The sequence below is a fragment of the Heterodontus francisci genome, chromosome 2 (genome assembly GCF_036365525.1).
Source record: "Heterodontus francisci isolate sHetFra1 chromosome 2, sHetFra1.hap1, whole genome shotgun sequence".
In the NCBI taxonomy this organism is placed as follows: domain Eukaryota; kingdom Metazoa; phylum Chordata; class Chondrichthyes; order Heterodontiformes; family Heterodontidae; genus Heterodontus; species Heterodontus francisci.
This window is the reverse complement of record NC_090372.1, coordinates 194185398-194212223: the sequence shown is the minus strand read 5'-3', so window position 1 is coordinate 194212223 and position 26826 is coordinate 194185398. Positions and strand designations below refer to the sequence as shown.

The window sequence follows — 26826 nt, the reverse complement described above, 5'->3', positions numbered from 1 at the left end:
ATGCGCTGCAGCAGTGCATCAAGGCTCCTTTGACAGCACATTCCAAACCCGCGACCTCTACCACCTAGAAGAACAAGAGCAGCAGATGCATGGGAACACCACCACCTGCAAGTTCCCCTCCAAGTCACACACCATCCTGACCTGGAACTATAAAACCATTCCTTCACTGTCACTGGGTCAAAAACCTGGAACTCCCTTTGTTACAGCACAGTGGGTGTATCTACCCCACATGGACTGCAGCAGTTCAAGGCAGCACCTCACCACCACCTTCTCAAGGTCAATTAGGGATGGACAATAAATGCTGTCCTAGCCAGCGACACCCACATCCCCTGAATGAATAATAAAAAAAATTTCAGTTACTTAATTATTCATGTGCAGGGCTGCAAGAGCACCTCCATGTTCAGGGACCCTCGTGGTCCCCAACCTGCCCCAGCAGTGCCCACCTCTCCTGGTGGGATGACAAGGCTCCAGAGCTGCCGGTCCTCTGTTTCGGCCAGCAGCATTGGAAGCCCACCCACTGTCCTTAAGAGGACGGCGATCTCAGAGGCAGCCAATTGACAGGTTGCCGCTCTTGCTGCAGTGTTTTGGCACTAATCAAACAGAGGCAGCTTCAGTGGATCAGACACGTTTGCAGGATGGAAGATGGTAGCGTACCCAAGGACCTTCTGTATGATGAGATAGCCAGGGCCAGACAACTAGTGGGGCGCCCAAAGCTCTGCTTCAAGGATGCTTGCAAGCGTGACATGAAGGCCCTAAATGTCGACTATTGCACCTGGGAGTCACTAGCTGGCACAAGAGGGAAATGGCGAATCATCCTGTAGATCAGTTGCTCCAGCAGCTTGGCAACAGGCACTAACGTCAAAAGAAAACTCACAGCGTCACTTGGCAACTTCATGTTCAGCACTTCTGGCAGAATCTGTCTCTCAAGGATTGGCCATCAGCGAAGGTGCACCAAGAGAAGACATCCCACCTAAAGTGATTGTTTGCTGCGTGTTCATCATCTTTCATGAATTTCATGAATTCTGAATTTAAACGAAATATGTAATAATTTTCTCCCGCACAAAACTACATCTAAAAAAGTAGAAAAAGACTTAATAACGTTAACCTCCCATATCTGGTACTTGCTGAATCTGAAGGAGCTCACCATTTTACAAATCTTCTATCCCCCAGAACAGATCTAAAGTGAGCAGCAGCACACTGGCAACAATTCACAAGATGCAGCATCAACACTGAATTCAAAATCACGGACTTTGCAACATAAAGTGAGGAGGTCTATAATATTAACAATGTATAATGTAGCTATTAACACTGCTAAATTTCATTCAGTATCATTACAACAGAATTTTTAGCAGATATTTTTTCAGCCTGAAAATCTACCCCATTCATCCTTCTAAACTGATTTTTTTGTAATTTAATACACTCAAGCTCTCCTCTTTCTCTTTGCTCTTGCAGTAGATTTTTCAACGTTCACATCTGTAAGATTGACATGTCAGTTTGTGAAAAGATCCTCGGGATTTCATTTTCTCAGGTAGTGCACTGCTTAATGTTTTTATGTAAAATTCCTTTGCGCACACTTTTAAAGCAGCACCATTTATAATAAGTGGTGTTTTGTACAAGTAAGTGCAACACTTTGACTTGGCTCATTACGACAGTGCAGTTCCCCTGAAGAACACATTGGCACATGCAACATCTGCAAACACAATGGCAGAATAGGGAGAACAAACACAACACTCATCCAGAATGTTCTGTTGTTATATATACTTTGCCAAATGGCCAGCTTTCATCATCAAATACGAAACAGCATTTTCTTTTAAATTAAAGAGAATATTTAACCAAGATAAGCCCTTTGTGTTTTCTAAGTGTATTTTGTAAAAGCCCTGGAGTAACATTGCAGGAACAAAACAAAAGATTTCATTGCACAGAACATATTGCACATTAACTGGATTGACTGATACACATAAACATAGATATCTATTTTTAGTTTCTAATTATTTCCGCCCCAAATAAAGTAGAAGAAACATCAAGTTAGAGTCTCTTTATCCCTGTGTCCAAACGTCTTCTTTCAATACTTAAGGTTTTTGCCCATAAACGACTGCAAAAAAGGTAGAATTCTTCCTTTTCATTACATGGTGAATTTTAGATTAACAAGTTGAGGGATGTCTAGTGTCGGGAACTGAACAATTTTGAAATATTTATATCTGATGATTATAGTTGTCTAAGCAACCACATGCAACAGTGTTCATGTGCATCTAAGATTGTGAATATAGTCGTTAAGCACACTCAGAAACAGCCCTGATTTAGATGCACTACCTTCGGAACCAATGTGACATTTTCATTTGCCGCATCAGTTATTTTTTATGGTCTATGTGAATCTGATTGATTTTATGGGCAAGTTGTGGGCACTTTTGTCATGTTTGTCAGTGGCAAGTGAGAACTGAGTTCAACAGCTTCAAAGTTTTCTCACTAAAGACCCTATATATTCAGTAGGAAGAATTTTTTCTGGATCAATCCAAGTTATATCCAAATGGCCAGCTTTCTTTATCAAACACTAAAGCAGAGGCCACCACAGAACCCGATGCCGGGATTGCCAGTTCCGATCCTCCTGGGGGTGGCGAAGCTCCGTGGTGGCACCTCCGCCAGTCTGCAACAGGACCTTACTTTAAATATGGTAAGTACATTTGAATGTAATTTGCCACAATCTTATCATCTGTTCCCAATCTTGAGCTTGACGTGCAGCACTCATGCGCCTTCACTTTCCCATCTATGAGAAACTGGAGTCACCGAGGTGGGGAAGGTGTCAACTCAGCATTGTGTGTATGGATAGGGAGGGAAGGGATCAACTCTGCATTATTTTATGGATGGAGGGAAAGGGACAACTGTGCATTTGAATACACTGTTTGCAGGGCTGACAGCCTTTTAAAGATGGTGCCAGCACCTGCTCCTGCATCAGGTGATGCCGTTCGCAGTGTTGCCAATGCCACCCCTGCCACGTTATGAGGAGGGGAGGGGGCCATCACTGTCATTATGGTAAGTGGCCACCTGCCGCGTAATCGTGGCGGTGCAGCCGTGTGGGTCACGTACGGGCCAGTCGCCATATTCCATGCCCACCACCGCTCCCAGCAGCTGGGATACAAAATCCAGCCCATAGTCTCTGCTCAAAAGAAATTGTGGCCCTCTCTGCAATGAGGTACTATCCATTCTGGAGCTCTCGTATTCTATGGAAATGCCAATACGTACAAAGGAATATTGCTGCTATTTTGCGTTGAAAACAGGCCTATTATGAGGAAAATGTCAGCTATAATCTTTCATAAGGAACAGAGAACATCACTTCACAGTTCAATGTAAACTGATATAACCATTCACAATTATCTCAATGTCTGCCTGTACACTGTAAGTTCAAATAGTCTCAATCCAGATCGAAAGCCATAACAGAAAGCTGCATACAATTCAATCTTATATTGGCACTCTCATTCAAAGCCATCTAAGAACAGTAATTTAGCTGGCTCAGCTTGCTCTACCATTCTATTAGGTCAAGGATGATCTGTACCACCACTTCTTTGCTTCATATTCCTTAATAGTTTTTATTTGTCAGTTAAGGCAATTAATCTCAGTGTTGAAAATTTCAATTGACCTTTGGGCGGCACAGTGGCGCAGTGGTTAGCACTGCAGCCTCACAGCTCCAGCAACCCGGGTTCAATTCTGGGTACTGCCTGTGTGGAGTTTGCAAGTTCTCCCTGTGTCTGCATGGGTTTTCTCCGGGTGCTCCGGTTTCCTCCCACAAGCCAAAAGACTTGCAGGTTGGTAGGTAAATTGGGCATTATAAATTGCCCCTAGTATAGGTAGGGAAATAGAGGGACAGGTGGGGATGTGGTAGGAATATGGGATTAGATTAGGATTAGTATATAATGGGTGGTTGATGGTCGGCACAGACTCGGTGGGCCGAAGGGCCTGTTTCAGTGCTGTATCTCTAAAACTAAAACTAAAACAACATTCACTGCCTTTTGGGGGAGAAATTTCTAGATTTCCACTAACCTTTGTAAAAAAAAATGTTTCCTGATTTCACGCCAAAAGCACCTAGCTCTAATTTTAAGATTATGCTTCCTTGTTCTGTAATTCCTCACCAGGAGAAGTAGCTTCTCTGTATCGAATCCCTTTAATCATTTTAAATCACTCAACCAAATCACTACTCAACCTTCTAATCCCAAGAGAATACAAACCAGGTTTATGCAGGCTGTCCTTATAACCTACCCTTTACTGCCCAGGCATCATTCTGGTGAATCTGTGTAGAACTCCTTCCAAGACCAAACCTGAAGTTTGGTATCCAAAACTCAACACTATTCGAGATGGGATCTGACCACGGCCCTGTACAACTAAAGCATCACTTCCTCACTTTTATATTACATTCCAAACCCTCTTGAGATAAAGGTCAACATTCGATCAGCCTTTTCATTTACATTTACAGCTGACACACTTTGTTGGAGTTGACTAGATTGCAACCAGTCATGCTGTATCTCATCTTTTCAAGTTGGGAAACCTTGGGCAGAATATTCCTGCCCCCAAGATGGGGTGCTGGGAGGCGAGGGGGGAGGGGTGCTGGGAAAATAGGAGGGAGCCATGTTGGGACAGCTCCCTGATGTAGTCCCACCACCAGGGAATTTTCCCAGCAGTTGGACCAGAGGAGGAGCGACTGTCCACCAAATGGAGGGCGGGTGGCTAATTGAACAATCCTATTAGGGGCAAAGTGTGTCAGCTGTAACTTCTGAAAGGGAACCCTTTGCACAGGTGCAAAGTGTAAATGAAAAGGCTGATCGAATGTTGACCTTTATCTCAAGAGGGTTTGGAATGTAACACAAAAGTCCGAGTGTATCAGGCCTATGTCCTCAGTACCTTGCTCTATGGCAGCGAGGCCTGGACAACTTATGTCAGCCAGGAGCGACGTCTTAATTCATTCCATCTTCGCTGCCTCCGGAGAATACTTGGCATCAGGTGGCAGGACCGTATCTCCAACACAGAAGTCCTCGAGGCGGCCAACATCCCCAGCTTATACACACTACTGAGTCAGCGGCGCTTGAGATGGCTTGGCCATGTGAGCCGCATGGAAGATGGTGGGATCCCCAAAGACACATTGCACAGCGAGCTCGCCACTGGTATCAGACCCACCGGCTGTCCATGTCTCCGCATTAAAGACGTCTGCAAACACGACATGAAATCCTGTGACATTGATCACAAGTCGTGGGAGTCAGTTGCCAGCGTTCGCCAGGGCTGGCGGGCAGCCATAAAGGTGGGGCTAAAGTGTGGCGAGTCGAAGAGACTTAGCAGTTGGCAGGAAAAAAGACAGAGGCACAAGGGGAGAGCCAAATGTGTAACAGCCCCGACAAACAAATTTCTCTGCAGCACCTGTGGAAGAGCCTGTCACTCTAGAATTGGCCTTTATAGCCACTCCAGGTGCTGTTTCACAAACCACTGACCACCCCCAGGCACTTATCCATTGTCTCTCGAGATAAGGAGGCCAAAGAAGAGAAGAATTAGGGGCAAATCTTTGGGCCCACCGGAGCAGCCCCCGTCACATGGAGAGGCCACCAGTTTCATGGAGGTGACTTCCTGCAGCAGCGTGGGGAACCATCAGAGCCAGAGGCTCCAGGGCCCAAAGAGAGGGCCGCAGGCAGGGAAGGTTGTCCCCACGGCCCCTATGAGCCATCCAGAGGGGCCTGCCTGCTTGGCCCCTCTGAATTTTAATTTCAGGCTTACCTCGATCTCTAACTTGCCTCAGCAAAGCCCACATCACAGGAGGCCTACTGAGGCTCTGGAGCTGCCGGCCTCTGAATGAGTCAGCAGCATCAGGAGCCTGCCCGCTGTCCTTAATGGGACAGCAAGCCTGGAGGTGACCAATTCGGAGATCACATCCGGGAAAATTGCTGAGCCGGTCCCGCTGCTGGCATGTGAGGAGTCAGAACCCCCATTTGGTCCCAATATCAGGGTCCCCAAAGCCTGTGGGAAAATCCTGCCCCTAATTTCTAATTTGATTTGTATCCTCTTTTCAACTTTACTGATAGTTGGCACTATGATATTTCACCAAGGCTTCTCAATAAAAATGGTAAAGCTTACAGTTGTGATGGAGTTCACATATGCAGACAGTTATCTGAACAGTTGACTTGTTGAATGTACTGTTCGGTGCACTGACTCTGGTTTCAAAGCTTGTTTTTTTTAAAGACAATCCTTCACTGGAAAATGAAACTAAAAGCTTCAGAATTCTGGAAAAACTAAACTGGTTAGGACTAGTTAAAAACACAGGTCACAGTCATATAGCCAGAGGTGTGACCAGAGCAATCCAAGCTCAGTTTCCAAGACTGAAGAAGTGAAACAGGCTGCAAGCTGTTGGTTTTAAAACAAAGACAGGCTTCAAAAAGAAGAAACATGATTCTGGGAGCTGGCCATTGGCAAATACGACTTGCCGCTGGTGTTTTCGGTGACCTAGAAAGCTATGGGTGGAAGTACTCCATCAAGACTATCATGAGCAGGACCAGGGTCTTCGAGAGACAACAAGCCCGAAACTTTTTTGGGAAGACTGCAAGGCTCGCTATCGACGATAAGAAATTACTTCTATATTAGCATCATGGAGGACAGAAGTTGGGCATCTACCTGAAGATGTTGAAGGTTTTGAGGAACTTTGTGACTGTTTGGTGCCACCTTTGCTGAGCGGACTGTCAAGTGAATGCAAGAGATCTATCTTTGTTGCATCTGATAATTAATGTGTAACCTTTAAGCTATATGTATATTGACTGTGGTTTAACTGTAAGTTTGTGTTTAATTTATGTTGGTTTTGGTTTGAGGGTTAAGGTAAATTTTATAAAAGTGAAATCTTGCCATTCGTTTTTTTTTCTAAGTTGGGGTGGGTCAGTGGATTCAATTCTGTTAGTTTGTTGATACCATGGGGATCATAACACAATGGAGGGTCAATGTGGTGTGAAAGTTGCTCCACTCCTTTAGTACCAACATTCCTCAGCATGCTGAGTATTAAATTCACTTCAGGTTTGTGGTGGTGTTAGTTGTGAGAGGGAGGTTGGACAGGACGTTGGAGGAGATCTTTGCTTTTCAATACAGTGCATTGCGCTTTTACATTCAGCTGAGGGAGCTGATGAGGCCGCAGGCTGCCTGGAAATAGTTTTTCTGTCTGATATTAGGAACAAATGTATGAACTTGTCCAATTTTGAATGGGTTAATTTGTCCGTTTTAATTACGGCAAAACAGGATACCATCTTTGCTAAAATAGTACACAAAGGAATTTCATGCAAATTTATTACTAAAATTATACAACACAACTTCAAGGCAATAGCTTCGTGCTACAGTAATGGAAATAAGATGTTGCTGGTTCTGTATAACATGGTTAACAGTGTTACACAGTATGTTTTTCATGCAAGCAATGTGAAATAGGTTAATTTTTTTTCTGAAAAATTACTGCTGCCTCCTTTCAAACAACAGTCACATTTTCAAGATAAACAGCTCCCACTGCTTCTTTAGTCCATATCATAAAGTAACCTTTAAAAGGAATTGATTAGCCTTTAAGCTGGCTCTGTGGTGCTTTGTTCTTTGCACATTTATTAAGCTCATGGTAAATTCTATAGCTGAAGTTATTGGTGCCTTTTGGATTGTTTCTAATCTTCTCACCCGTGATTATTTCAGCTGAATTTGCTCCAGCCTGTGATTAACAACACTTAAAAATAAGCTTGATACAGGGGTCTGAAATACAATCAGTTTTTTAAACTGCATATGAACTACAATTGGACCTAAAGGAAAAGCCAGCAAATTAAAACCAAAAACGAACTTTGGTATAGCAGTGATGATGGTACTTTTGAAATATGGGTAAGTGGTTGAAATCTGCTCCATTCCGTGTTACATACAGACATCAGAAACTGCCACACCATGCAAAGGCCCAGTACCACAGGCTGAAAATAGGACACTTAGCAGATCCCTGAATCACAGAATAAGCCAACAACACTGAAAAGTCTCAAATCCTGGATAGGCGCTTTCTAAATTTCCTGACCAATTACAATTGCTTCCTCCATTTTCAATGAACTGTCACTGGTTACATCATGCACTGAGTCTCATCCGTATCCATTACACGTGACCAGTGACATTATCCAACACTACAGCCGATAAGGAAACAGGTATCACTTTGGCATAAATATTTAAAGGGCACAGCCTCCACTGAATAGTTCAGCAAGCCTTTTACTAGTTGTCAAACAGTTCAATGTGATCCCATAATCCACCGTAAAATCTTCATTCGCTTTCTAAAAATGTGACCATGTTAATTCAGTATATCATTACAATGAAAATGGTACATATCTTTCAGGCTGTTTTTCCTTATAACAAAGACAACATCAAGCTTAAGGCTTTCATTTAGCATTTGAAATTCAATTGTGATATTTAAATTTTTTTTCCAACCAATTTTCTCATTTAATTTTTTTCTGGTACATAAAGGGGGCAATTCAATGATCCAACAGCCCTATTGTGGAATGACAACTCAGAGAGTGCTTCTTGAGAAATCACCAGTGCCAGCCCATGGCTTTTCTTCTTTGTTATCAGGATATGGCCAACACTAGCAATGCTGCATTTATTGCCCATTTCTAGCTGCCCTGGGAAAGTGATGGTGGGCTTTCCCTTTGAGCCACTATGGAAAACAGTGGATTTCTACATATAACAAGTTCCCCTAGGTATCCACGATCTAATGGAGAAGCTAAGCGAGCAGTCAGAACTATTAAAGTACTGTTAAAAGAAAAAGAAAAAATTTCAGACAGCACTTCCAAACTACAGAACTACTCGACTGTTATGTGGATTAGCACCATCCAAACAGTGAATGGGAGGAAAATTGATGATGCTCCCATGGTAGTATAAGGTAGGGAATTCCAAAGTAGTGACACAGCAGGAACAGTGATATAAGTGCAAGTTGGGATGGGGCGTGAACTGGAGAAGAATTTGGAGGTCCTGGTGCTGCCATGGCTTTGCTGCTCCTGTCCTTCTTGGTGGCAAGAGTCAAAGGGCTGGGAGGTGCTATCCAATAAGATGGTGAGTTGATGCAGTGCATCTTGTAGATCGTACATACTCCCATCCTAGTCTGGTGGTGGTGGAGGGGGTGGATATTCAGTCTAGGAGCAGCAGTGCATATTAAGTGGAAGTTGTATGTTTGTATGGCATGCTGCCACCTTAGTTAGTCTAGCTTAAGAGAAATTCTTTAGTCTGGAGTAATTAGAGCATTAACCTTTATTACATTATAACTATGTACAGCTTCACACCAGTCTGTGTGACTCCTCCAAAGCCACACTGCATCTATCTTCAAGTCTCTCTCACATGTGATCTTTTACATAATCATGGTAGGAGATATTCTTTAGACTCTCTCAAGATTAACCCTTTCAGACTCTTATACTACAGTGGACTGCTCTTTGTTGCTTGATATTAAACTTCTTGAGTATTGTTGCAGCCGGCAAATGAAAGTATTCCATCACATTCCTGACTTGAGTAATGTAGATTGTAGAGAGGTTCTTAGGGCTTTTAGCCTGGCTCTTTTAGCTATGGGTTTGATATGGTTGGTCCAGTAAAGCCCCTGGTCAATACATCCCCAAGAGGTTAATGGTGGGTACTCAGTGTTGATGTTGCCAGGGGAGGTTTTTAGACCTTTTCTTGTTGAGATGGTTGTTGCCTAGCACTTATTGGGTGTAAACGTTAAATGCCACTTATCATCCCCAGGTCTGATGTCATCAAAGTCCTGCTGGAGGTCAGAATAGGCTGCTCCATCATTGCAGGAGTTGTGAATGGTGTAAAAATTGTAGATTCATCAGTGAACAGTGCCACTCATGACTTTATGCTGGTGAGAAGGTCATTGATGAAACAGCTATAGATGGTTGGGCTAATGATGCTGTTCTGTGGTACTCCTTACAGCGATGTCCTAGGGCTCTGATGATTGCCTTTCTTTCGGTCAGGAATGGCTCCAGCCACTGAAAGGTTTCCCCCTGACCTACATTGACCATAGTGCTGCCTGGACTCCATGGTGTCATATGCGCTCACTGACATCTATGATGTTGGGGACCTTAGGAGGAGTTAGAGTGATATCATCCACCTGACACTTTTGGTTGAAGATTCTTGAAAACAATCAAGCCTTGTCTCTTGCCTTCATGCACTGGGTTCCATTATGGTTCAGTATTACACGTTCATGATCCTCCTTTTCCTGTTAGTTGCCTACTATCATCCATGGCTGGATGTGGTAAGGGTACAGAGCTTTGCTTGGTTGTGGGATCTCTTAGCTCTGATTATAGACTGCTGATTTTGATGTTTAGCATGCAGGTAGCCTTGGACTGCAACTTCACTAGGACAGTGTCTCATTCTAAGGTATATCTGGCATTCGCTCTGGCACCCTCAGAGTCATAGAGTCATACAGCACAGAAACAGGCCCTTCGGCCCATCGTGTCTGTGCTGGCCATCAAGCACCTAACTATTCTAATCCCATTTTCCACCACTTGGCCCGCAGCCTTGTATGTTATGGCGTTTCAAGTGCTCATCTAAATACTTCTTAAACGCCATGAGTGTTCCTGCCTCTACTGCCTCTTCAGGCAATGCTTTCCAGATTCCAAACACCCTCTGAGTGAAAATTTTTTCCTCAAATCCCCTCTAAACCTCTTTTCCCTTACCTTAAATCTATGCCCCCTGGTTATTGACCCCTCCGCTAAGTTAGTTAGACACGATCTCCCCCTGACAAAGCCATGCTGACTATTCCTGATTAATCCCTGCCTCTCCAAGTGGAGATTAATCCTGTCCCTCAGAATGTTTTCCAATAGTTTCCCAACCACTGATGTTAGACTCACCAGCCTGTAATTACCTGCTTTATCCCTACTACCCTTCTTGAAGAATGGTACTACGTTCGCTGTTCTCCAATCCTCTAGTACCTCTCCTGTGACAAGAGAGGATTTGAAAATTTGTGTCAGAGCTCCTGCAATCTCCTCCCTTGCCTCACATAACAGCCTGGGATACATCTCATCTGGGCCTGGGGATTTATCCACTTTTAAGCCTGCTAAAACAGCTAATACTTCCTCCCTTTCAATGCTAAAATGTTCAAGTATATTACAATCCCCTTCCCTGATCTCTACACCTACATCGTCCTCCTCCATAGTGAACACAGATGAAAAGTAATAATTTAAAACCTCACCTCTGTCCTCCGGCTCCACACACAAATTGCCACTTAGGTACCTAATGAGCCCTGCTCTTTCCCTGGCTATCCTCTTGCCCTTAATATACTTACAAAATGCCTCAGGATTTTCCTTTATGTTGCCCGCCAGTGTTTTTTCATGTCCCCTCTTTGCTCCCCTAATTACTTTTTTAAGTAACCCCTCTACACTTTCTATCCTCCTTTACTGCCTCTGCTGTTTTCAGCGCTCTGAATCTGCCATAAGCCTCCTTTTTTTCCCTGATCCAATCCTCTGTATCCCTTGACATCTAGGGTTCCCTGGACTTTTTGGACCTACCCTTCACCTTAACGGGTACATGTTGGCTCTGAACTCTCACTATTTCCTCCTTGAATGAGTCCCACTGGTCTGTTGTAGACTTTCCTACAAGTAGCTGCTCCCAGTCCATTTTTGGCCAGATCCTGTTTTATCATATTGAAATCGGCCTTCCCCCAATTCAGTACCTTTATTTCCAGTCCATCTTTGTCCTTTTCCAGAACTACCTTAAATCTTACAGAGTTATGGTCACTATCCCTGAAACACTCCCCCACTGACACTTCTACCACTTGTCTGGCTTCATTCCCTAGGATTAGGTCCAGTACTGTCCCTTCTCTTGTCGGACTTTCTACGTACTGACTCAAAAAGCCCTCCTGTATATGTTTTAAGAATTCCGCCCCCTTTAAGCCTTTTGCACTAAGACTATCCCAGTTGATATTGGGGAAGTTGAAATCGCCTACTATTATTACCCTATTATTTTTACACCTCTCTGAGATTTGCCTACATATCTGCTCCTCTATCTCTCCCTGACTGTTTGGAGGCCTGTAGTACACTCCCAGCCAAATGATTGCCACCTTTTTAGATTTTTAGATTTAGAGATACAGCACTGAAACAGGCCCTTCGGCCCACCGAGTCTGTGCCGACCATCAACCACCCATTTATACTAATCCTACACTAATTCCATATTCCTACCACATCCCCACCTGTCCCTATATTTCCCTACCACCTACCTATACTACGGGCAATTTATAATGGTCAATTTACCTATCAACCTGCAAGCCTTTGGTATGTGGGAGGAAAGCGGAGCACCCGGAGGAAACCCACGCAGACACAGGGAGAACTTGCAAACTCCACACAGGCAGTACCCAGAATTGAACCCGGGTCGCTGGAGTTGTGAGGCTGCAGTGCGAACCACTGCGCCACTGTGCCGCCCAAAGGTCAATTGAAATTTTCAACACTGAGATTAATGTAGGATTAGTATAAATGGGTGGTTGATGGTTAGCACAGACTTGGTGGGCTGAAGGGCCTGTTTCAGTGCTGTATCTCCACATAAATAAATAAATAAAAAGCTCTCCTGGATGCACTTCAAGAATTCCACCCCCTTTAAGCCTTTTGCACTAAGACTATCCCAGTTGATATTGGGGAAGTTGAAATCCCCTACTATTATTACCCTATTATTTTTACACCTCTCTGAGATTTGCCTATGTATCTGCTGCTCTATCTCTCCTTGACTGTTTGGAGGCCTGTAGTACACACCCAGCCAAGTGATTGCCCCCTTTTTGTTTTTGAGTTCTACCCATATGGCCTCATTTGAGGAACCTTTGAAGATATCATCCCTCCTTACTGCAGTAATTGACTCCTTGATCAACAGTGCAATGCCACCTCCTCTTTTAACCCCTCCCCTGTCTCGCCTGTAGATTCTATACCCTGGAATATTGAGCTGCCAGTCCTGCTGCTCCCTCAACCATGTCTCTGTGACAGCAATAATATGATAATCCTATGTGCTGATCATCGCCCTCAATTCATCTGCCTTATTAGTAAGACTCCTTGCATTAAAATAGATGCAATCCAGCCTTGCATTTTTTACTTGTGCCTTAACAGGTCTATATTTGCTCTGCCTTCCAGACTCACTCAGTTTCTCTTTTATATTAGACTGTGTATCACCCCCTACTGTACCTCTACTCTGTATCCCATCCCCTTGCCAAATTAGTTTCAACTCCCCCAACAGCACTAGCAAACCTCCCAGCAAGGATTTTGGTCCTGTTCCGGTTCAGGTGCAACCCGCCCAACTTGTACAGGTCCCACTTTGCCAGAAACAGACCCAGTGATCCAGTAAACTAAAGCCCTCCCTCCTGCACCACCTCCTCAGCCACGCATTCATATGCTCTATCCTTCTATTCCTACACTCACTAGCTCGTGGCACCGGGAGTAATCCAGAGATTACAACCTTTGAGGTCCTGCTTTTTAATCTACTACCTAGCTCCCGAAATTCTTGTTGCAGAACCTCATCCCTCTTTCTACCTATGTCGTTGGTACCAATGTGTACCACGACCTCTGACTGTTCACCCTCCCCCTTCAGAATGTCCTGCAGCCGCTCCGTGGCATCCTTGATCCTAGCACCAGGGAGGTAACATACCATCCTGGAGTCACGTTTGCGGCCACAGAAATGCCTATCTGTACCCCTTACAAAATCGGAAGTCAGTGATGCCATTGATTCTCTAGCCAGCGGAAAAGCCCCTGGGAAGGACGGCATTACCCCTGAAATCATCAAGAGTGCCAAGCCTGCTATACGTTCAGCTCTGCACGAACTGCTATGCCTGTGCTGGAATGAGGGAGCAGTACCACAGGACATGCGCGATGCCAATATCATCACCCTCTATCAGAACAAGGGTGACCGCGGTGACTGCAACAACTAACGTGGAATCTCCCTGCTCAGCATAATGGGGAAAGTCTTTGCTCGTGTCGCTTTAAACAGGCTCCAGAAGCTGGCTGAGCGCGTCTACCCTGAGGCACAGTGTGGCTTTCGAGCAGAGAGATCGACCGTTGACATGCTGTTCTCCCTTCGCCAGCTACAGGAGAAATGCCGTGAATAACAGATGCCCCTCTACGTTGCTTTCATTGATCTCACCAAAGCCTTTGACCTCGTCAGCAGACGTGGTCTCTTCAGACTACTAAAAAAGATCGGATGCCCACCAAAGCTACTAAGTATCACCACCTCATTCCATGACAATATGAAAGGCACAATTCAGCATAGCGGCGCCTCATCAGACCCCTTTCCAATCCTGAGTGGCATGAAACAAGGCTGTGTTCTTGCACCTAAACTGTTTGGGATCTTCTTCTCCCTGCTGCTTTCACATGCATTCAAGTCCTCAGAAGAAGGAATTTTCCTCCACACAAGATCAGGTGGCAGGTTGTTCAACCTTGCCCGTCTAAAAGCGAAGACCAAAGTACGGAAAGTCCTCATCAGGGAACTCCTCTTTGCTGACGATGCTGCTTTAACATCTCACACTGAAGAGTGTCTGCAGAGACTCATCGACAGGTTTGCAGCTGCCTGCATTGAATTTGGCCTAACCATCAGCCTCAAGAAAACGAACATCATGGGACAGGACGTCAGAAATGCCCCATCTATCAATATCGGCGACCACACTCTGGAAGTGGTTCAAGAGTTCACCTACCTAGGCTCAACTATCACCAGTAACCTGTCTCTCGATGCAGAATTAAACAAGCTCATGGGAAAGGCTTCCTCTGCTATGTCCAGACTGGCCAAGAGAGTGTGGGAAAATGGCGCACTGACACAGAATACAAAAGTCCGAGTGTATCAAGCCTGTGTCCTCAGTACCTTGCTCTACGGCAGCGAGGCCTGGACAACGTACATCAGCCAAGAGCGACGTCTCAATTCATTCCATCTTCGCTGCCTCCGGAGAATCCTTGGCAGCAGGTGGCAGGACCATATCTCCAACACAGAAGTCCTCGAGGCGGCCAACATCCCCAGCATATACACCCTACTAAGCCAGCGGCACCTGAGATGGCTTTGCCATGTGAGCCACATGGAAGATGGCAGGATCCCCAAGCATACATTGTACAGCGAGCTCGTCACTGGTACCAGACCCACCGGCCGTCCATGGCTCCGCTTTAAAGACGTCTGAAAACACGACATGACGTCCTGTGACATTGATCACAAGTCGTGGGAGTCAGTTGCCAGCGATCGCCAGAGCTGGCGGGCAACCATAAAGGCGGGGCTAAAGCGTGGCGAGTCGAAGAGACTTAGCAGTTGGCAGGAAAAAAGGCAGAAGCGCAAGGAGAGAGCCAACTGTGTAACAGCCCCGACAAGGGATTCTATCTGCAGCACCTGTGGAAGAGTCTGTCACTCTAGAATTGGCCTTTATAGCCACTCCAGGCGCTGCTGCACAAACCACTGAACACCTCCAGACGCTTACCCATTGTCTCTCGAGACAAGGAGGCCAAAGAAGAAAAAAAAGAAGTACTGGTTTTACATTTCAGTTAATATCCTCTCCTACATCTTGCCTTACTTTGAATGTTTATCTTCCCTGTTTCAGTTAATAATTTGTAAACTGGAGGGGCGCAGATGTCTCAGACGGTTGCAGGGCTGCAGGAGATTAGAGAGATAGGGAGGGGTCAGGCCATGGAGGGGTTTGAAAACAAAAAAGAGAATTTTAAAATTGAGGAGCCAGTGTAGGCCAGCAAGCACAGCCATGATGGATGAAGGGGACTTGGTGCGAATTAGAGAACGGGAAGCAGAGTTCTGGATGATCTTAGGATTGCCTAGGGTAGCTTATGGGAGTCAAGCCAGGAATGCGTTGGAATAGTTAAGACTAGAGGTAACAAAGGCATAGCTAAGAGTTTCAGCAGCAGATGAGTTGAGGCAGGGCTGGAGTTGGGCGATGTTGCGGAGGTGGAAATTGGCGGACTTAGTGATGGCAACGATATGTGTTCAGAAACTTGTCTTGGGGTCAACTACAACACCAAGGTTGTGAACAGTCTGGCTTGGCCTCAGACAGTTACCAGGGAAAGGAATGGAGTCATGGGAACAGAGTTGGTGGCAGGTCTGAAGGCAATAATATCAATCTTCCCAATATTAAGCTTGAGGAAATTTCTGCACATGCAGTACTGGATGTCAGACAAGCAGTGTGACAATTTAGAGACAGTAGAGGAGTCGAGATGGATGTTGGGGAGGTAGAGCTCAGTGTTGTCCGCGTACAAGTGGAAACCGATGCTGTGTTTTTGGATCGCGTCGTCGAGGGGCAGCAGGTAGATAAAAAATAAACCACCAAACCTTGCTGTGTTTAGTTAACTCATGAACAACCAGGAATCCAACCTGGAATCTCCCTGACCTGCATGGCTCAATTAGTCAGTGGATATACTCACTGAGCCACTGACCTTGCTTCTAATATACCACCGAAACTACACAGGTCATTGTGAAAGCTGCAGCAATAGGTTAAGTGAGTAAACACACAGCAATCTGTGGCTGGCAATTATCACGGAAACTCATCAGTTTAACAGCAGCAGTCTGGCATCCGCAAGTACAAACAACCTCATGAGGTGTAGAAATTACTCACCATTTACACAAATCTCATAGGGTTTGCACACATCAGCTTCAAACAAGCAACCTGCAAGAGAACAGAAGTAAATCTATTACAAATACAATTAAATGCAGACAGACAAGTCTCCAAATAGCTTCGGAGACAAGCATATTTGTTAAACATAATTGCTGACATATATCAATTAAAACAGTGCATGATTGAGAAACTTTTTTGATTGCATTTTTCTAAAGACCTCACATTTTCTTTTTCCAATTTTCTCCCCTCCTCTCTTATTGTGCAGAGACAGTGGGCTGAATTTTGCCAGTCCCAAGGAGGCAGATTAGGAGGTGGGACCAGGAGCAAAAGCAGAAAAGAACGCTTCAGGTCGGCTACCTGACATGTTCCCATCTCTGAGCAATCTTGCCAGAGGCAGGGTGAACGTGGCAGAGGCTATATGCCCGGCAGTGGCAGGTAGCCTATTAGGCTTATTACTGGGCAAATGGGGGAGAGATTCTGGGATTCCTGATGCTGGTCATGCTCCCAGCTGAGGTCAGAGCCATCATTTAACTTGAGGTGACATCCTGGTGGCAGGCCAAGAGGACCATCAATGCCGCCTCTCCATCACCCCAGTACAGACACTAGGATGCAATGGCCACAGTCGCAGCCATGGCTGAAAGCCATCTTGTGAAGGGTGTCCCCCTCCACACTGATGGTCTGGCAGCTGTGGCCATGATGGATTTTGAACTTTTTGCAATCTCTCAGAGAGTACTTCCATGTTGAGGTGCCCTCGCGGTCTCCCGCCTGTCTCAGCATCGCTCACCCCTCCCAGTGGGGCTGCCGGCCAGACATCACTGCGGACCCTCTCATTGGGCCTCCCATTTCATTGGTCCACCCTGTCGTTAATTGGACTGGGTTTTCGGAGGCGTCTTCATAACTGGCCGCCTCCAGGAAGATTGTGAGCCCTGTCCCACCACGGCCAGTTCCAGGCTCCCGATCCGTAATTGTCGCTGAAGTCGGGATCACTACCCAACCGGTAAAATCCAGCCCAGTGTCTGAACGTCACTAATTTTAAGAGGGAACTGGACAGACATTTACTGAGATGATCAACTGAGGAATATGGGTCATGAATTATGCTTTATGTTTTTGAACTCTGAGGCTAAATAATCTCTTCTGGTTTTGCACATTCCTATCTTTCTAATACCACCTTATAAATGGACACAGTTTCCAAAACTTGCTCCTCTCTCCAGTTCCTTGCAACTGTTTGCCTTTCTTTCTGTTTTTAACTAGAGTTTTTTTTTGTTGATGAACATTTTAAACATGCAGCAATACATCTGCTGTTTTGGGAGGTATTTCAGACATTAAAATACTTACGACCTAATAGTCAAGACTGCCAACGCTCAATAACCACAAACCACCAACAACCCACCACATCCAGCAAAGTACTTCCATCCGATCAGTCAAGGCTGGAACTGACACAGACTCAAGGGGTAAAGGACAGCTGACCACTTAGTTCCTGAGAAATCTTTAAATCTAAATGTACAACAGGTCAGACGATGTTCCAAACACCAAACATTTTCCTGACCAGCTGCGCTTTTTAGAATGAATGGGAGCCATTTTTTCTCCAGTTCTCTAACACCAATTATCCAATTTTCTATCACCCCACAAACTGTCCTGCAGGAACTCTGGTTCGCACATAGCCCCAAACTTGCCAATCTCCAGTAGCTCTCTGTCCCAATACAACTAAATTTTAAGAAATTCATGTCCTTGTCTTCAAATCTTTCCAGCTCTGTAACACTAAACACCTCCCACCTTAGCTCTACAGCCTGTTCCACACCTTCCATCTTATCCTGTATCCTCTAGCTTTCTGGGTAATCCCTTCCTGTTGCTCCTCAAGTAGCCACACAGACTTTGCCCACTTTAGAACACTCCCCCTAAACTTCACTGCCTTGCTACTTCTCTCCCTGCCTTTAAAATCTCCATTAAATTCATTTCCAACCTTCTTTCACACATATTGCCGAACTTATTAAACTTATTATAACTTATCATTTGTTCTCTCAGTTGCTGCTCTCAGCCCTGAATTGTCCTTTTTACCCATTTCAACATGCATCCTGTTGTCCTGCCCGTGCTAGAGCTGCACTGATTTCAAACACACAAACAAGGTTGCTCTAATTTTAGAAATAGACACAAGGTTGGCCTGACCACAACACTCTGTAGCACAGGAGTGTTGGTGAGAACCATACACAGGTAATGAATCCCACTTTGGAAAGGGCAGCATGCGGTGTGAAAGTGATGAAGAGAAATTGTGCTCACAAAAATGAACTGGAAATGAAGGCAATAGGACGTTGATGCTGAGGGAAAGTAAAGAGACTACTAAGAGCCAGCAGTTCAGATACATTAGAACAATAAGCAGGCCCTGGAGATAAGAAACTGAGAAAAACAGCACAACAGTTTAAATTACTATGATCTCCTACTTAATATTTGTCGTGCCCTTTCCTCCCCACTCTCAGAATACTCCAGCACCGTGTTCTATATCCCAACAGAAAATAGGCAAACTTTCTGGTGTCATGTTTTTGGCGATGATGCCCTTTAACCAACTCCAAGAAGGCGTATGGAAGTGGAATGGACACACTCTTTTGCCTGGAGGGGAACACCTCTATACATGTCAACTGTTAGCATTTCATGTTGACTTCAATTTTGACAGCATGACGTATGTGTCAGGATATGCTGATAAAAAAACAGCAACGATCACACCCCTCTCCCCTCAACATCATGCCTGCCAGAGCCCTGCCGTTAATGGAAGGGATTCAACCACTGCAGGAATGCTTCTATAACTGGAACACTCCCTTAAAGTGTGCAGTGGCTATGATCACTTCCACTAACAACAGAACTCAACTAGGAGTGGCACTGAAGCAAGGGCTGAAAGGTAGAATCAAGATCAATGAAGGGGTGAGACAAAAGGCAAATGAAGGTGACGGAAAAGGTTGGTTATGCAGTAGAGAAGGAGGAAATGAAGGGAAAACAGAAGGGGGACTGTATGGCAGCAAAAAAGGGGGGAAGGAGCTGGGAGTGGTAGTGTTTGGAGGGAGGACAAGAGGAGCTGGAAGTAGTGCTTTTGAATGAGAAATGAAGGAGAGTCCCAGCATAAACTGAGACGGTGTAATGTTGGAGAGTACCTTTGTTAACCAATGAGCTTGAGAGACAGAAGAGTGCCAGCATTAACTGAAGGGGGGTGGGGAAGGTGCTGGTTGAGGGGAGCGATGGTCTGATTGATCTATTAATTTCCAGATATTATTTGTTTTTAGAAGGTTAAACAATGTATCTATTGTGAAGCATTTACGGTTAAAATTAACAAAGTGCCTTAATTTTAGTTTGAAAATTCAGATTTTCGAAGGGAGTATGCCCTCAGATCTCCCTAGAAATGCATCACCAACTTTGTGCTTTCAACATCTGGATTTTCCTTCATCAGGTTTTCTCTACATTATGCTTTTTCACCTTCAATAAATGTCAAGGAATGATAGGTACATCAACAGCTTAAGTTGCAAACCAGTGAAACCACTTGTTTTCATATGTCATGGGTATATAGTCCAGGCTGTTGTTGAGACTGTAGCAGTTTTTTGAAGCTGCTGATTACTTTTTCCTGCTTTTGTAGGTTCTCACTTCACCTCCATTTGGCACGTCTACAAGAATCTGTTTGAGATCAAAACTGCATTATGTTGGGAAACGTGGGCGTGAACGTGTGCTCTACCACTCCACGGCATTACTAAACAATGCACTGCATGTCTCCTCATCCTACATAACTGTCAAACTAAGCACAGGTTATGATGACAGCCTGAGAGTTGTTTATGAAAGGGAAACAGTAAAGTTCACTCCGACTGTGGGACAAAAGGGACATTGAGCAGCTGTATGGCCAGTCTAATTCAAAACCTTCAGTGCAAAGTCAACAAAGAAATCAATTCTGTTTCGCCAAAAATACTTTGAATCTACAAAAATATTCTCTAAGTCTGACCTCTAAGTCAAAAGGAAATCACTCAAACCATGACACACGTGGAACACCAGCAGCCGTCCAGAGCTTTAGAGGCAAGTCTTTTTTTAAACTGCTTACCTCTTCTGCTTTTCACACTAGCTGCAACCTGATGCCAGGCCTCTACCATTAGGATTTGAACTGGCTGCCAGAAAGAGTGAAACAGCAGCCTGTGGAAAAATTCCCTGTCTAAACACAAGTGTATAACTGAGATATGTTGTGCCAACTTGGCACAGTTGGTACACTCTTGCCTCTCAATCAGGAGATTGTGGGTTTGAATCATACTAATACTCCAGGACCTGAGCACCTAATCGAGACTGAGGGAGTGTTGCAACAGGTGAACATAAAAGATTCCAGAGTACTATTACTCTATTTACTCTAATAGGGGCATGGCAGGGCATGTCAGTCCTGTGAAGTGCATATCCCGTTCCATGTGGGAACTCCAGGGCACTTCTTGTGTCCCAGACAACTATATGTGCAGGAAATGTCATCGGCTGGAGAAGCTCGAGCTCCGGGTTTCAGAGCTTGACACCAGCTGGTGTTACTGTGGTCCATCCGTGAGTTTGAGAATTTTGTGGAGAGCATGTTTCTGGATGTGGTCAGCCTGCGGCTTACGGGTATACAGGCAGATAGAGAAGGGGTAACTGCCAGGCGGTCAAGGAGGATCAGGCAGGTTGTGCAGGAGTTCTCAGAGTGCATCAATTAGGAACCTAAAAGATGATTTACATTTGGAGGCAGGGGGCATGGCTGAGGTACTAAATGAATACTTTGCAGCTGTCTTTACCAAGGAAGAAGATGCTGACCAAGTCATGGTGAAAGAGGAGATAGCTGAAACACTGGATGGGCTAAAAATTGATAAAGGATGGCTGTACTTAAAGTTGATAATCATTAGGACTAGATGAAATTTATCCAAGGATACTGAGGGAAATAAGGACGGAAATTGCGGAGGTACTGGCCATAATCTTCCAATCCTCCTTAGATACAGGGGGGTAGGTACTAGAGGACTAGAGAATTGCAAATGTTGCTCATTAAGGGTGTAAGAATGAGCCCAACAACTACAGGTCAGTCAGTTTAACATCGGTGGTGGGAAAGCTGTTAGAAACGATAATCTGGGACAAAATTAACAGTCATTCGGACAAATGTGGACTGAATAAGGAAAACCAGCATGGATTTGTTAAAGGCAAATTCCACAATAAACAGCACAGGGGAATGGCATATTCCGTTTCCACCAGCTGAATAGGATAGATAAAGTAAACCTGAAACAATACTCTCAGGTATTCTCAGGCAGCAAGATGAGGAGGTAGAGCAAGAGGACTGTGAAGGACAAATTTAGAGCAGATGTCAGGATGTATTTCTTTGCACACTGGCTGATCAATAACTAGAATGTTGAGCCAAAGACAATGGTAGTCAGTAGGATGACAGTAAATGGGCTAGAAGGCCTTTTTCATCCAAATCTACTACACGATTACGTGTCCTCTGGGAACTGGATTTCAATCGCCTCAGACTGGCAAGAACGTAAATAACAAATTGACAGTCTTATTAACAGGGAGTGAGAAGCGGAAAATTGAATTTCATGCAATAGGACACTGGTTTGGAGCTAAGGCATTTTATTATTGGACATAGAACAGAGGGACTTTTACTCTGCATCTGATTATTCTATGTTTTACAGTGAGTGCTTGGTATGGACACTGGATACCCCAAATGAAAAATCATTTCATTTCAGCAGTGGTGTCTCTCCCCTTGAGCTGTGCAAAGAATTCACCACAAGTATAACTGGAGACAGACAACAACATTTTAAAGCAGAGAAGTTTCACAAGTGCACAAAATCTGGTGAAGGAGATCTTTTCTTCATCACTGTATTCATGTGAACAGTGCATAATTTGTCTCTGAGATCACACACCACCGTAGCTTCAGTCTGTTGCACAGCATGATGTTACTGGAGCACATTTGGTCCGGAATTGCCACTTGTACATTAAAGAGTCTAGTCTAATGTTTAATTCAAGTATTATAAATAGAGAAGATTAATGTATATTAAATTATATGAAGCAATATGGCACTCAGTTTCTTTTTCTCCCATTCAGTACGCAAAGGATGCTGGATATTTCATTGCAGCATCCCTGCTCTGTAGAGTTGGCAGTTCTGCTACTGGTAATGAAAAGTTCCCTGTAACTCTTCTGTATTTTGCGTGAGGCTACTTAGCCATAGTTTATCAAATTTCACCGCAGCAACATTCACTTTCTAGAACCTGCCCGCTTTTTGGCCCATTGATTTGCAAGGGACAAAAATTCCACAATGGACAGGTGACCTGCTCTGCCAGCTTACCTCACGGAAACGCACGTCACAAGTGTACAAAATGGTTCCAAAGCACAGACTGGTGTCCCTGCAATTGTGATAGCTGTAATCAAATTATACAGGACAATGGCATGTGCACCTCTTGCTAATCACACTGGATAACGAAGCACAACTGGCTTCACAATCTCTTCATTTCAGAATTGTAGTTGGTTCCCGGTCTGGCAACGCCTCAATTTCGATATTCTCATCCTTGGTTTCAAATCCCTCCATGATCTCGTGTCTCCCTATCTCTGTAACATCTTCCTGCCAACAACCCACCGAGATCTCTGCGCTCCTCCAATTATGGCCCCTGTGCATCCCTGATTTGAATTACTCCATCAGTGGTGGTGGTGTCTTCAGCTGCCTAGTCCCTAAGCTCTGGAATTCCCTCCCTAAATCTCTCTGTCCTCTTTTAAGACACTCCTTAAAACCCATCTGTTCTCGTATTTCCTTGTGTGGTTTGTTGTCAAAGCTCCTCAGAAGTGTTTTGGGACTTCTTACTAGGTCAAAGGCACAATATAAATGCAAGTTATTGTTTTGGTCTCCCTGTCATGGTCTCCCTAACCATTCAGTCACCTCTTGAACTTCCTTGGCTCATATAACCACAACAGATTGACATAAAAGTGGAATTCCATTGGTCATATATTGCATGCTACAGGAAACACAATCATTGCCATCTCTGAAACACAGTTATCTATTCCACTAAAATGAAGGCAAGGAGACAGATGTTGACTTTGTGCAATAGTGTAAAATGGGTGATAGTGAAACATAAGAAAATTGGAACAGGAGTAGGCCATTCAGCCCATCGAGCCTGCCCTATTATTCAATACGACCATGGCTGATCATCCACTTCAATGCCTTTTTCCCACACTATCCTCACATGCCTTTATGCCATTGGTATTTAGAAATCTGTCAATCTCTGCTTTAAACATATTCAATGCCTGAACTTCCACAGCCCTCTGGAGTAGAGAATTTCAAAGATTCACAACTCTCTGAATAAAGAAATTTCTCCTCATCTCAGTCCTAAGTGGCTTCCCCCTTATTTTGAAATTGTGTCCCCTGGTTCTCGGCTCCCCAACCAGGGGAAACATCTTACCTGCATCTACCCTGTCTATCCCTTTAAGTATTTTGTAGGTTTCAATGAGATCACCTCTCATTCTTCGAAACTCTAGAGAATACAGGCCCAGTTTCCCCAATCTCTCTTCATAGGACAGTCCCACCATCCCGGGAACAAGTCTGGTGAACCTTCGTTGCACTCCCACTATGGCAATAACATCCTTCCTAAGGTAAGGGGACCAAAACTGCACACAGTACTCCAGGTGCGGTCTAACCAAAGTTCTATACAATTGAAGCAAGACTTCACTACTCCTGCACTCAAATCCTCTTGCGATAAATGTTAACATACCATTAGCCTTCCTAATTGCTTGCTGCACATGCATGTTAGCTTTCAGTGACTTATTGATGAGGACTCAGGTCCCTTTGTAAATCTACACTTTCTAATCTCTTACCATTTAAGAAATACTCTGCACATCTATTCCTCCTACCAAAGTGGATAACCTCATATTTTTCCACATTATATTCCATCTGCCATGTTCTTGCCCCACACCAAGTCTGTCCAAATCCCCTTCCGCACAACACACATTCCCACCTAGTTTTGTGTCATAGTGAGTCAGCTCATTGTATATAACATCTCTCCCAATTTTTATTTTCATCAATTTCAATAGGCAACGGGTTGCTGACTCACTTTCACTGTGGAACATTCTTTGTTCCAGTCCTACTCAAGCCCCCTCCCTTACCTCTTTTTCCGATACATTGATGGCTATATCAGTTCTGTTTCCTGATCTTGCCCTGAACTGGAAAATTTCATTGACTTTGTTTCCAATTTCCAACTTTCTCTTCCCTTCAAATGCTCTATCTCTGACTCTTCCCTTCTGTTCCTTGACTTCTCTGTCTCCATTTCTGCGAATAGGCTATCAACCAATCTTTACTATAAGCCCACTGACTCCCACAACTACCTTGACTACATTTCCTCACAATCCATTTCCTGCATGGACTCGAAATTCTCCAAGTTCCGCTGAGACTCCTTCACATCTGATCAGATGATGCAACCCTCCATACAAGCACTTCAGATATTTTGTCCTTTTACCACAACCAAGGAATTCCCCCCCACCATGCTTGACAGGGCTCTTGACCATGTCTGTTCTATTTCACGCACTTCTGCTCTGACCCTTTCACCTCCCTCCCAGAACCACGACAGCGTTCCCCTTGTCCTCACCTTCCATCCCACCAGCCTCCAGATTCAACGAATCATCCTCTGCCATACCCACCACTTCCAGCGAGATGCCATCACCAAACACAACTTCCCCTCCCCCTTTAGCTTTCTGAAGGGACCCTAACCTCCCCAACATCCTGGTGCACTCCTCAATCACCCCTAACACTCTCTTCCTTTCCTACGCCACCTTTCCACCGAAGTGCAGGAGATGCAATACCTACCCTTTTCCCTCCTCCCTTCTCACCATCCAAGACCCCAAACACTCCTTCCAGGTGAAACAGCAATTGACTTGTACTTCTTGCAATTTAGCATACTGCATTCGCTAATCACGATGTGATCTCCTCTACACTGGGGCGACCAAAAGCAGACGGGGTGAGAAGCTTGCGGAACACCTCTGCTCAGTTTGCAAGTGTGACCCTGAGCTTCCAGTCGCCTGTCATTTTAATTGTTCACCTGGATCCTGATAACATCCTGGCAACAGAACTGAAGACTTGTGTGCCAGAACAAACCGCACCCCTAGCCAAGCTGTTCCAGTACAGCTACAACACTGGCATCTCCCTGACAATGTGGAAAATTGCCCAGCTATGTCCTGTCCACTAAAAGCAGAAAAATCAAATCCAGCCAATTACCATCCCATCAGTCTACTCTCAATCATCAGCAAAGTGATAGAATGTGTCGTTGAAAGTGCTATCAAGCGGCACTTAAACAGCAATAACCTGCTCACTGATGTTCAGTTTCGGTTCCACCAGGGCCACTCGGCTCCCGACCTCATTACAGCCTTGGTCCAAAGATGGACAAAAGAGCTGAACTCAAGAGGTGAGGCGAGAGTGATTGCCCTGGATATCGAGGTAGCATTTGACCAAGTGTGGCATCAAAGAGCCCTAGCCAAATTGGAGTCAATGCAAATCAGGGGGAAAACTCCCCACTGGTAGGAGTCATAACTAGCACAAAGGAAGATGTGGCGACAAGAGCAGGTAAGAGGCTGGGAATTCTGTGGTAAATAACCCACCTCCTGGCTCCCCAAAGCCTGTCCACAAGTCAGGAGTATGATGGAATACTGTCCACTTGCCTGGATGGGTGCAGCTCCAACAACGCTCAAGAAGCTCGACATCATCCAAGACAAAGCAGTCCACTTGATCCACCACCTTCGACATTCACTCCCTCCACCATCGACGCACAGTGGCAGCAAGGTGCACTGTAGCAACTTACCAAGGCTCCTTCGACAGCACCTTCCAAACCTGTGATCTCTTCTACCTAGAAAGACAAGGGCAGCAGACGCTTGGGAACACCACCATCTCCAAGTTCCCCTCCAAGCCACACACCATCCTGACTTGGAACTGTATTGCCGTTCCTTCACTGTCACCGGATCAAAATCCTGGAATTCCCTCCCTAACAGCACTGTGGGTATACCCACACCAGATGGACTGCAATGGTTCAAGAAGGCAGCTCACCACGATTTTCTGAAGGGCAATTAGGGATGGGCAAGGAATGCCCACATCCCATGAAATGAATAAAAAACCTTGTCCTCACTCTTGACCTTTCTGTCCTTGGCCTGCTACAGTGTTCCAATGAAGTCCAATGCAAGCTGAAGGAACATCACCTCATCTTTCAACTGGGCACTTTACAGCCTTCCAGACTCAACACTGAGTTCAACAATTTTATATTGTATACTCT

General features: G+C 44.8%; 1 protein-coding gene across 3 annotated transcripts in view; it reads right to left on the bottom strand.

The window, feature by feature from the left end:
* The window catches only part of ptprn2 (protein tyrosine phosphatase receptor type N2), a 1372445-nt gene that overhangs the window by 1245770 nt on the left and 99849 nt on the right, over positions 1-26826 (bottom strand). For all 3 annotated transcript variants that reach the window (XR_010969405.1, XM_068015003.1, XM_068015004.1), the window contains exon 2: positions 16565-16615. Coding sequence is in view for 2 of the 3 variants with exons in the window: in XM_068015003.1 (XP_067871104.1) it covers positions 16565-16615 (51 nt within the window). In the remaining variant the exon portion in view is untranslated. The remainder of the gene's footprint in view (positions 1-16564; positions 16616-26826) is intronic.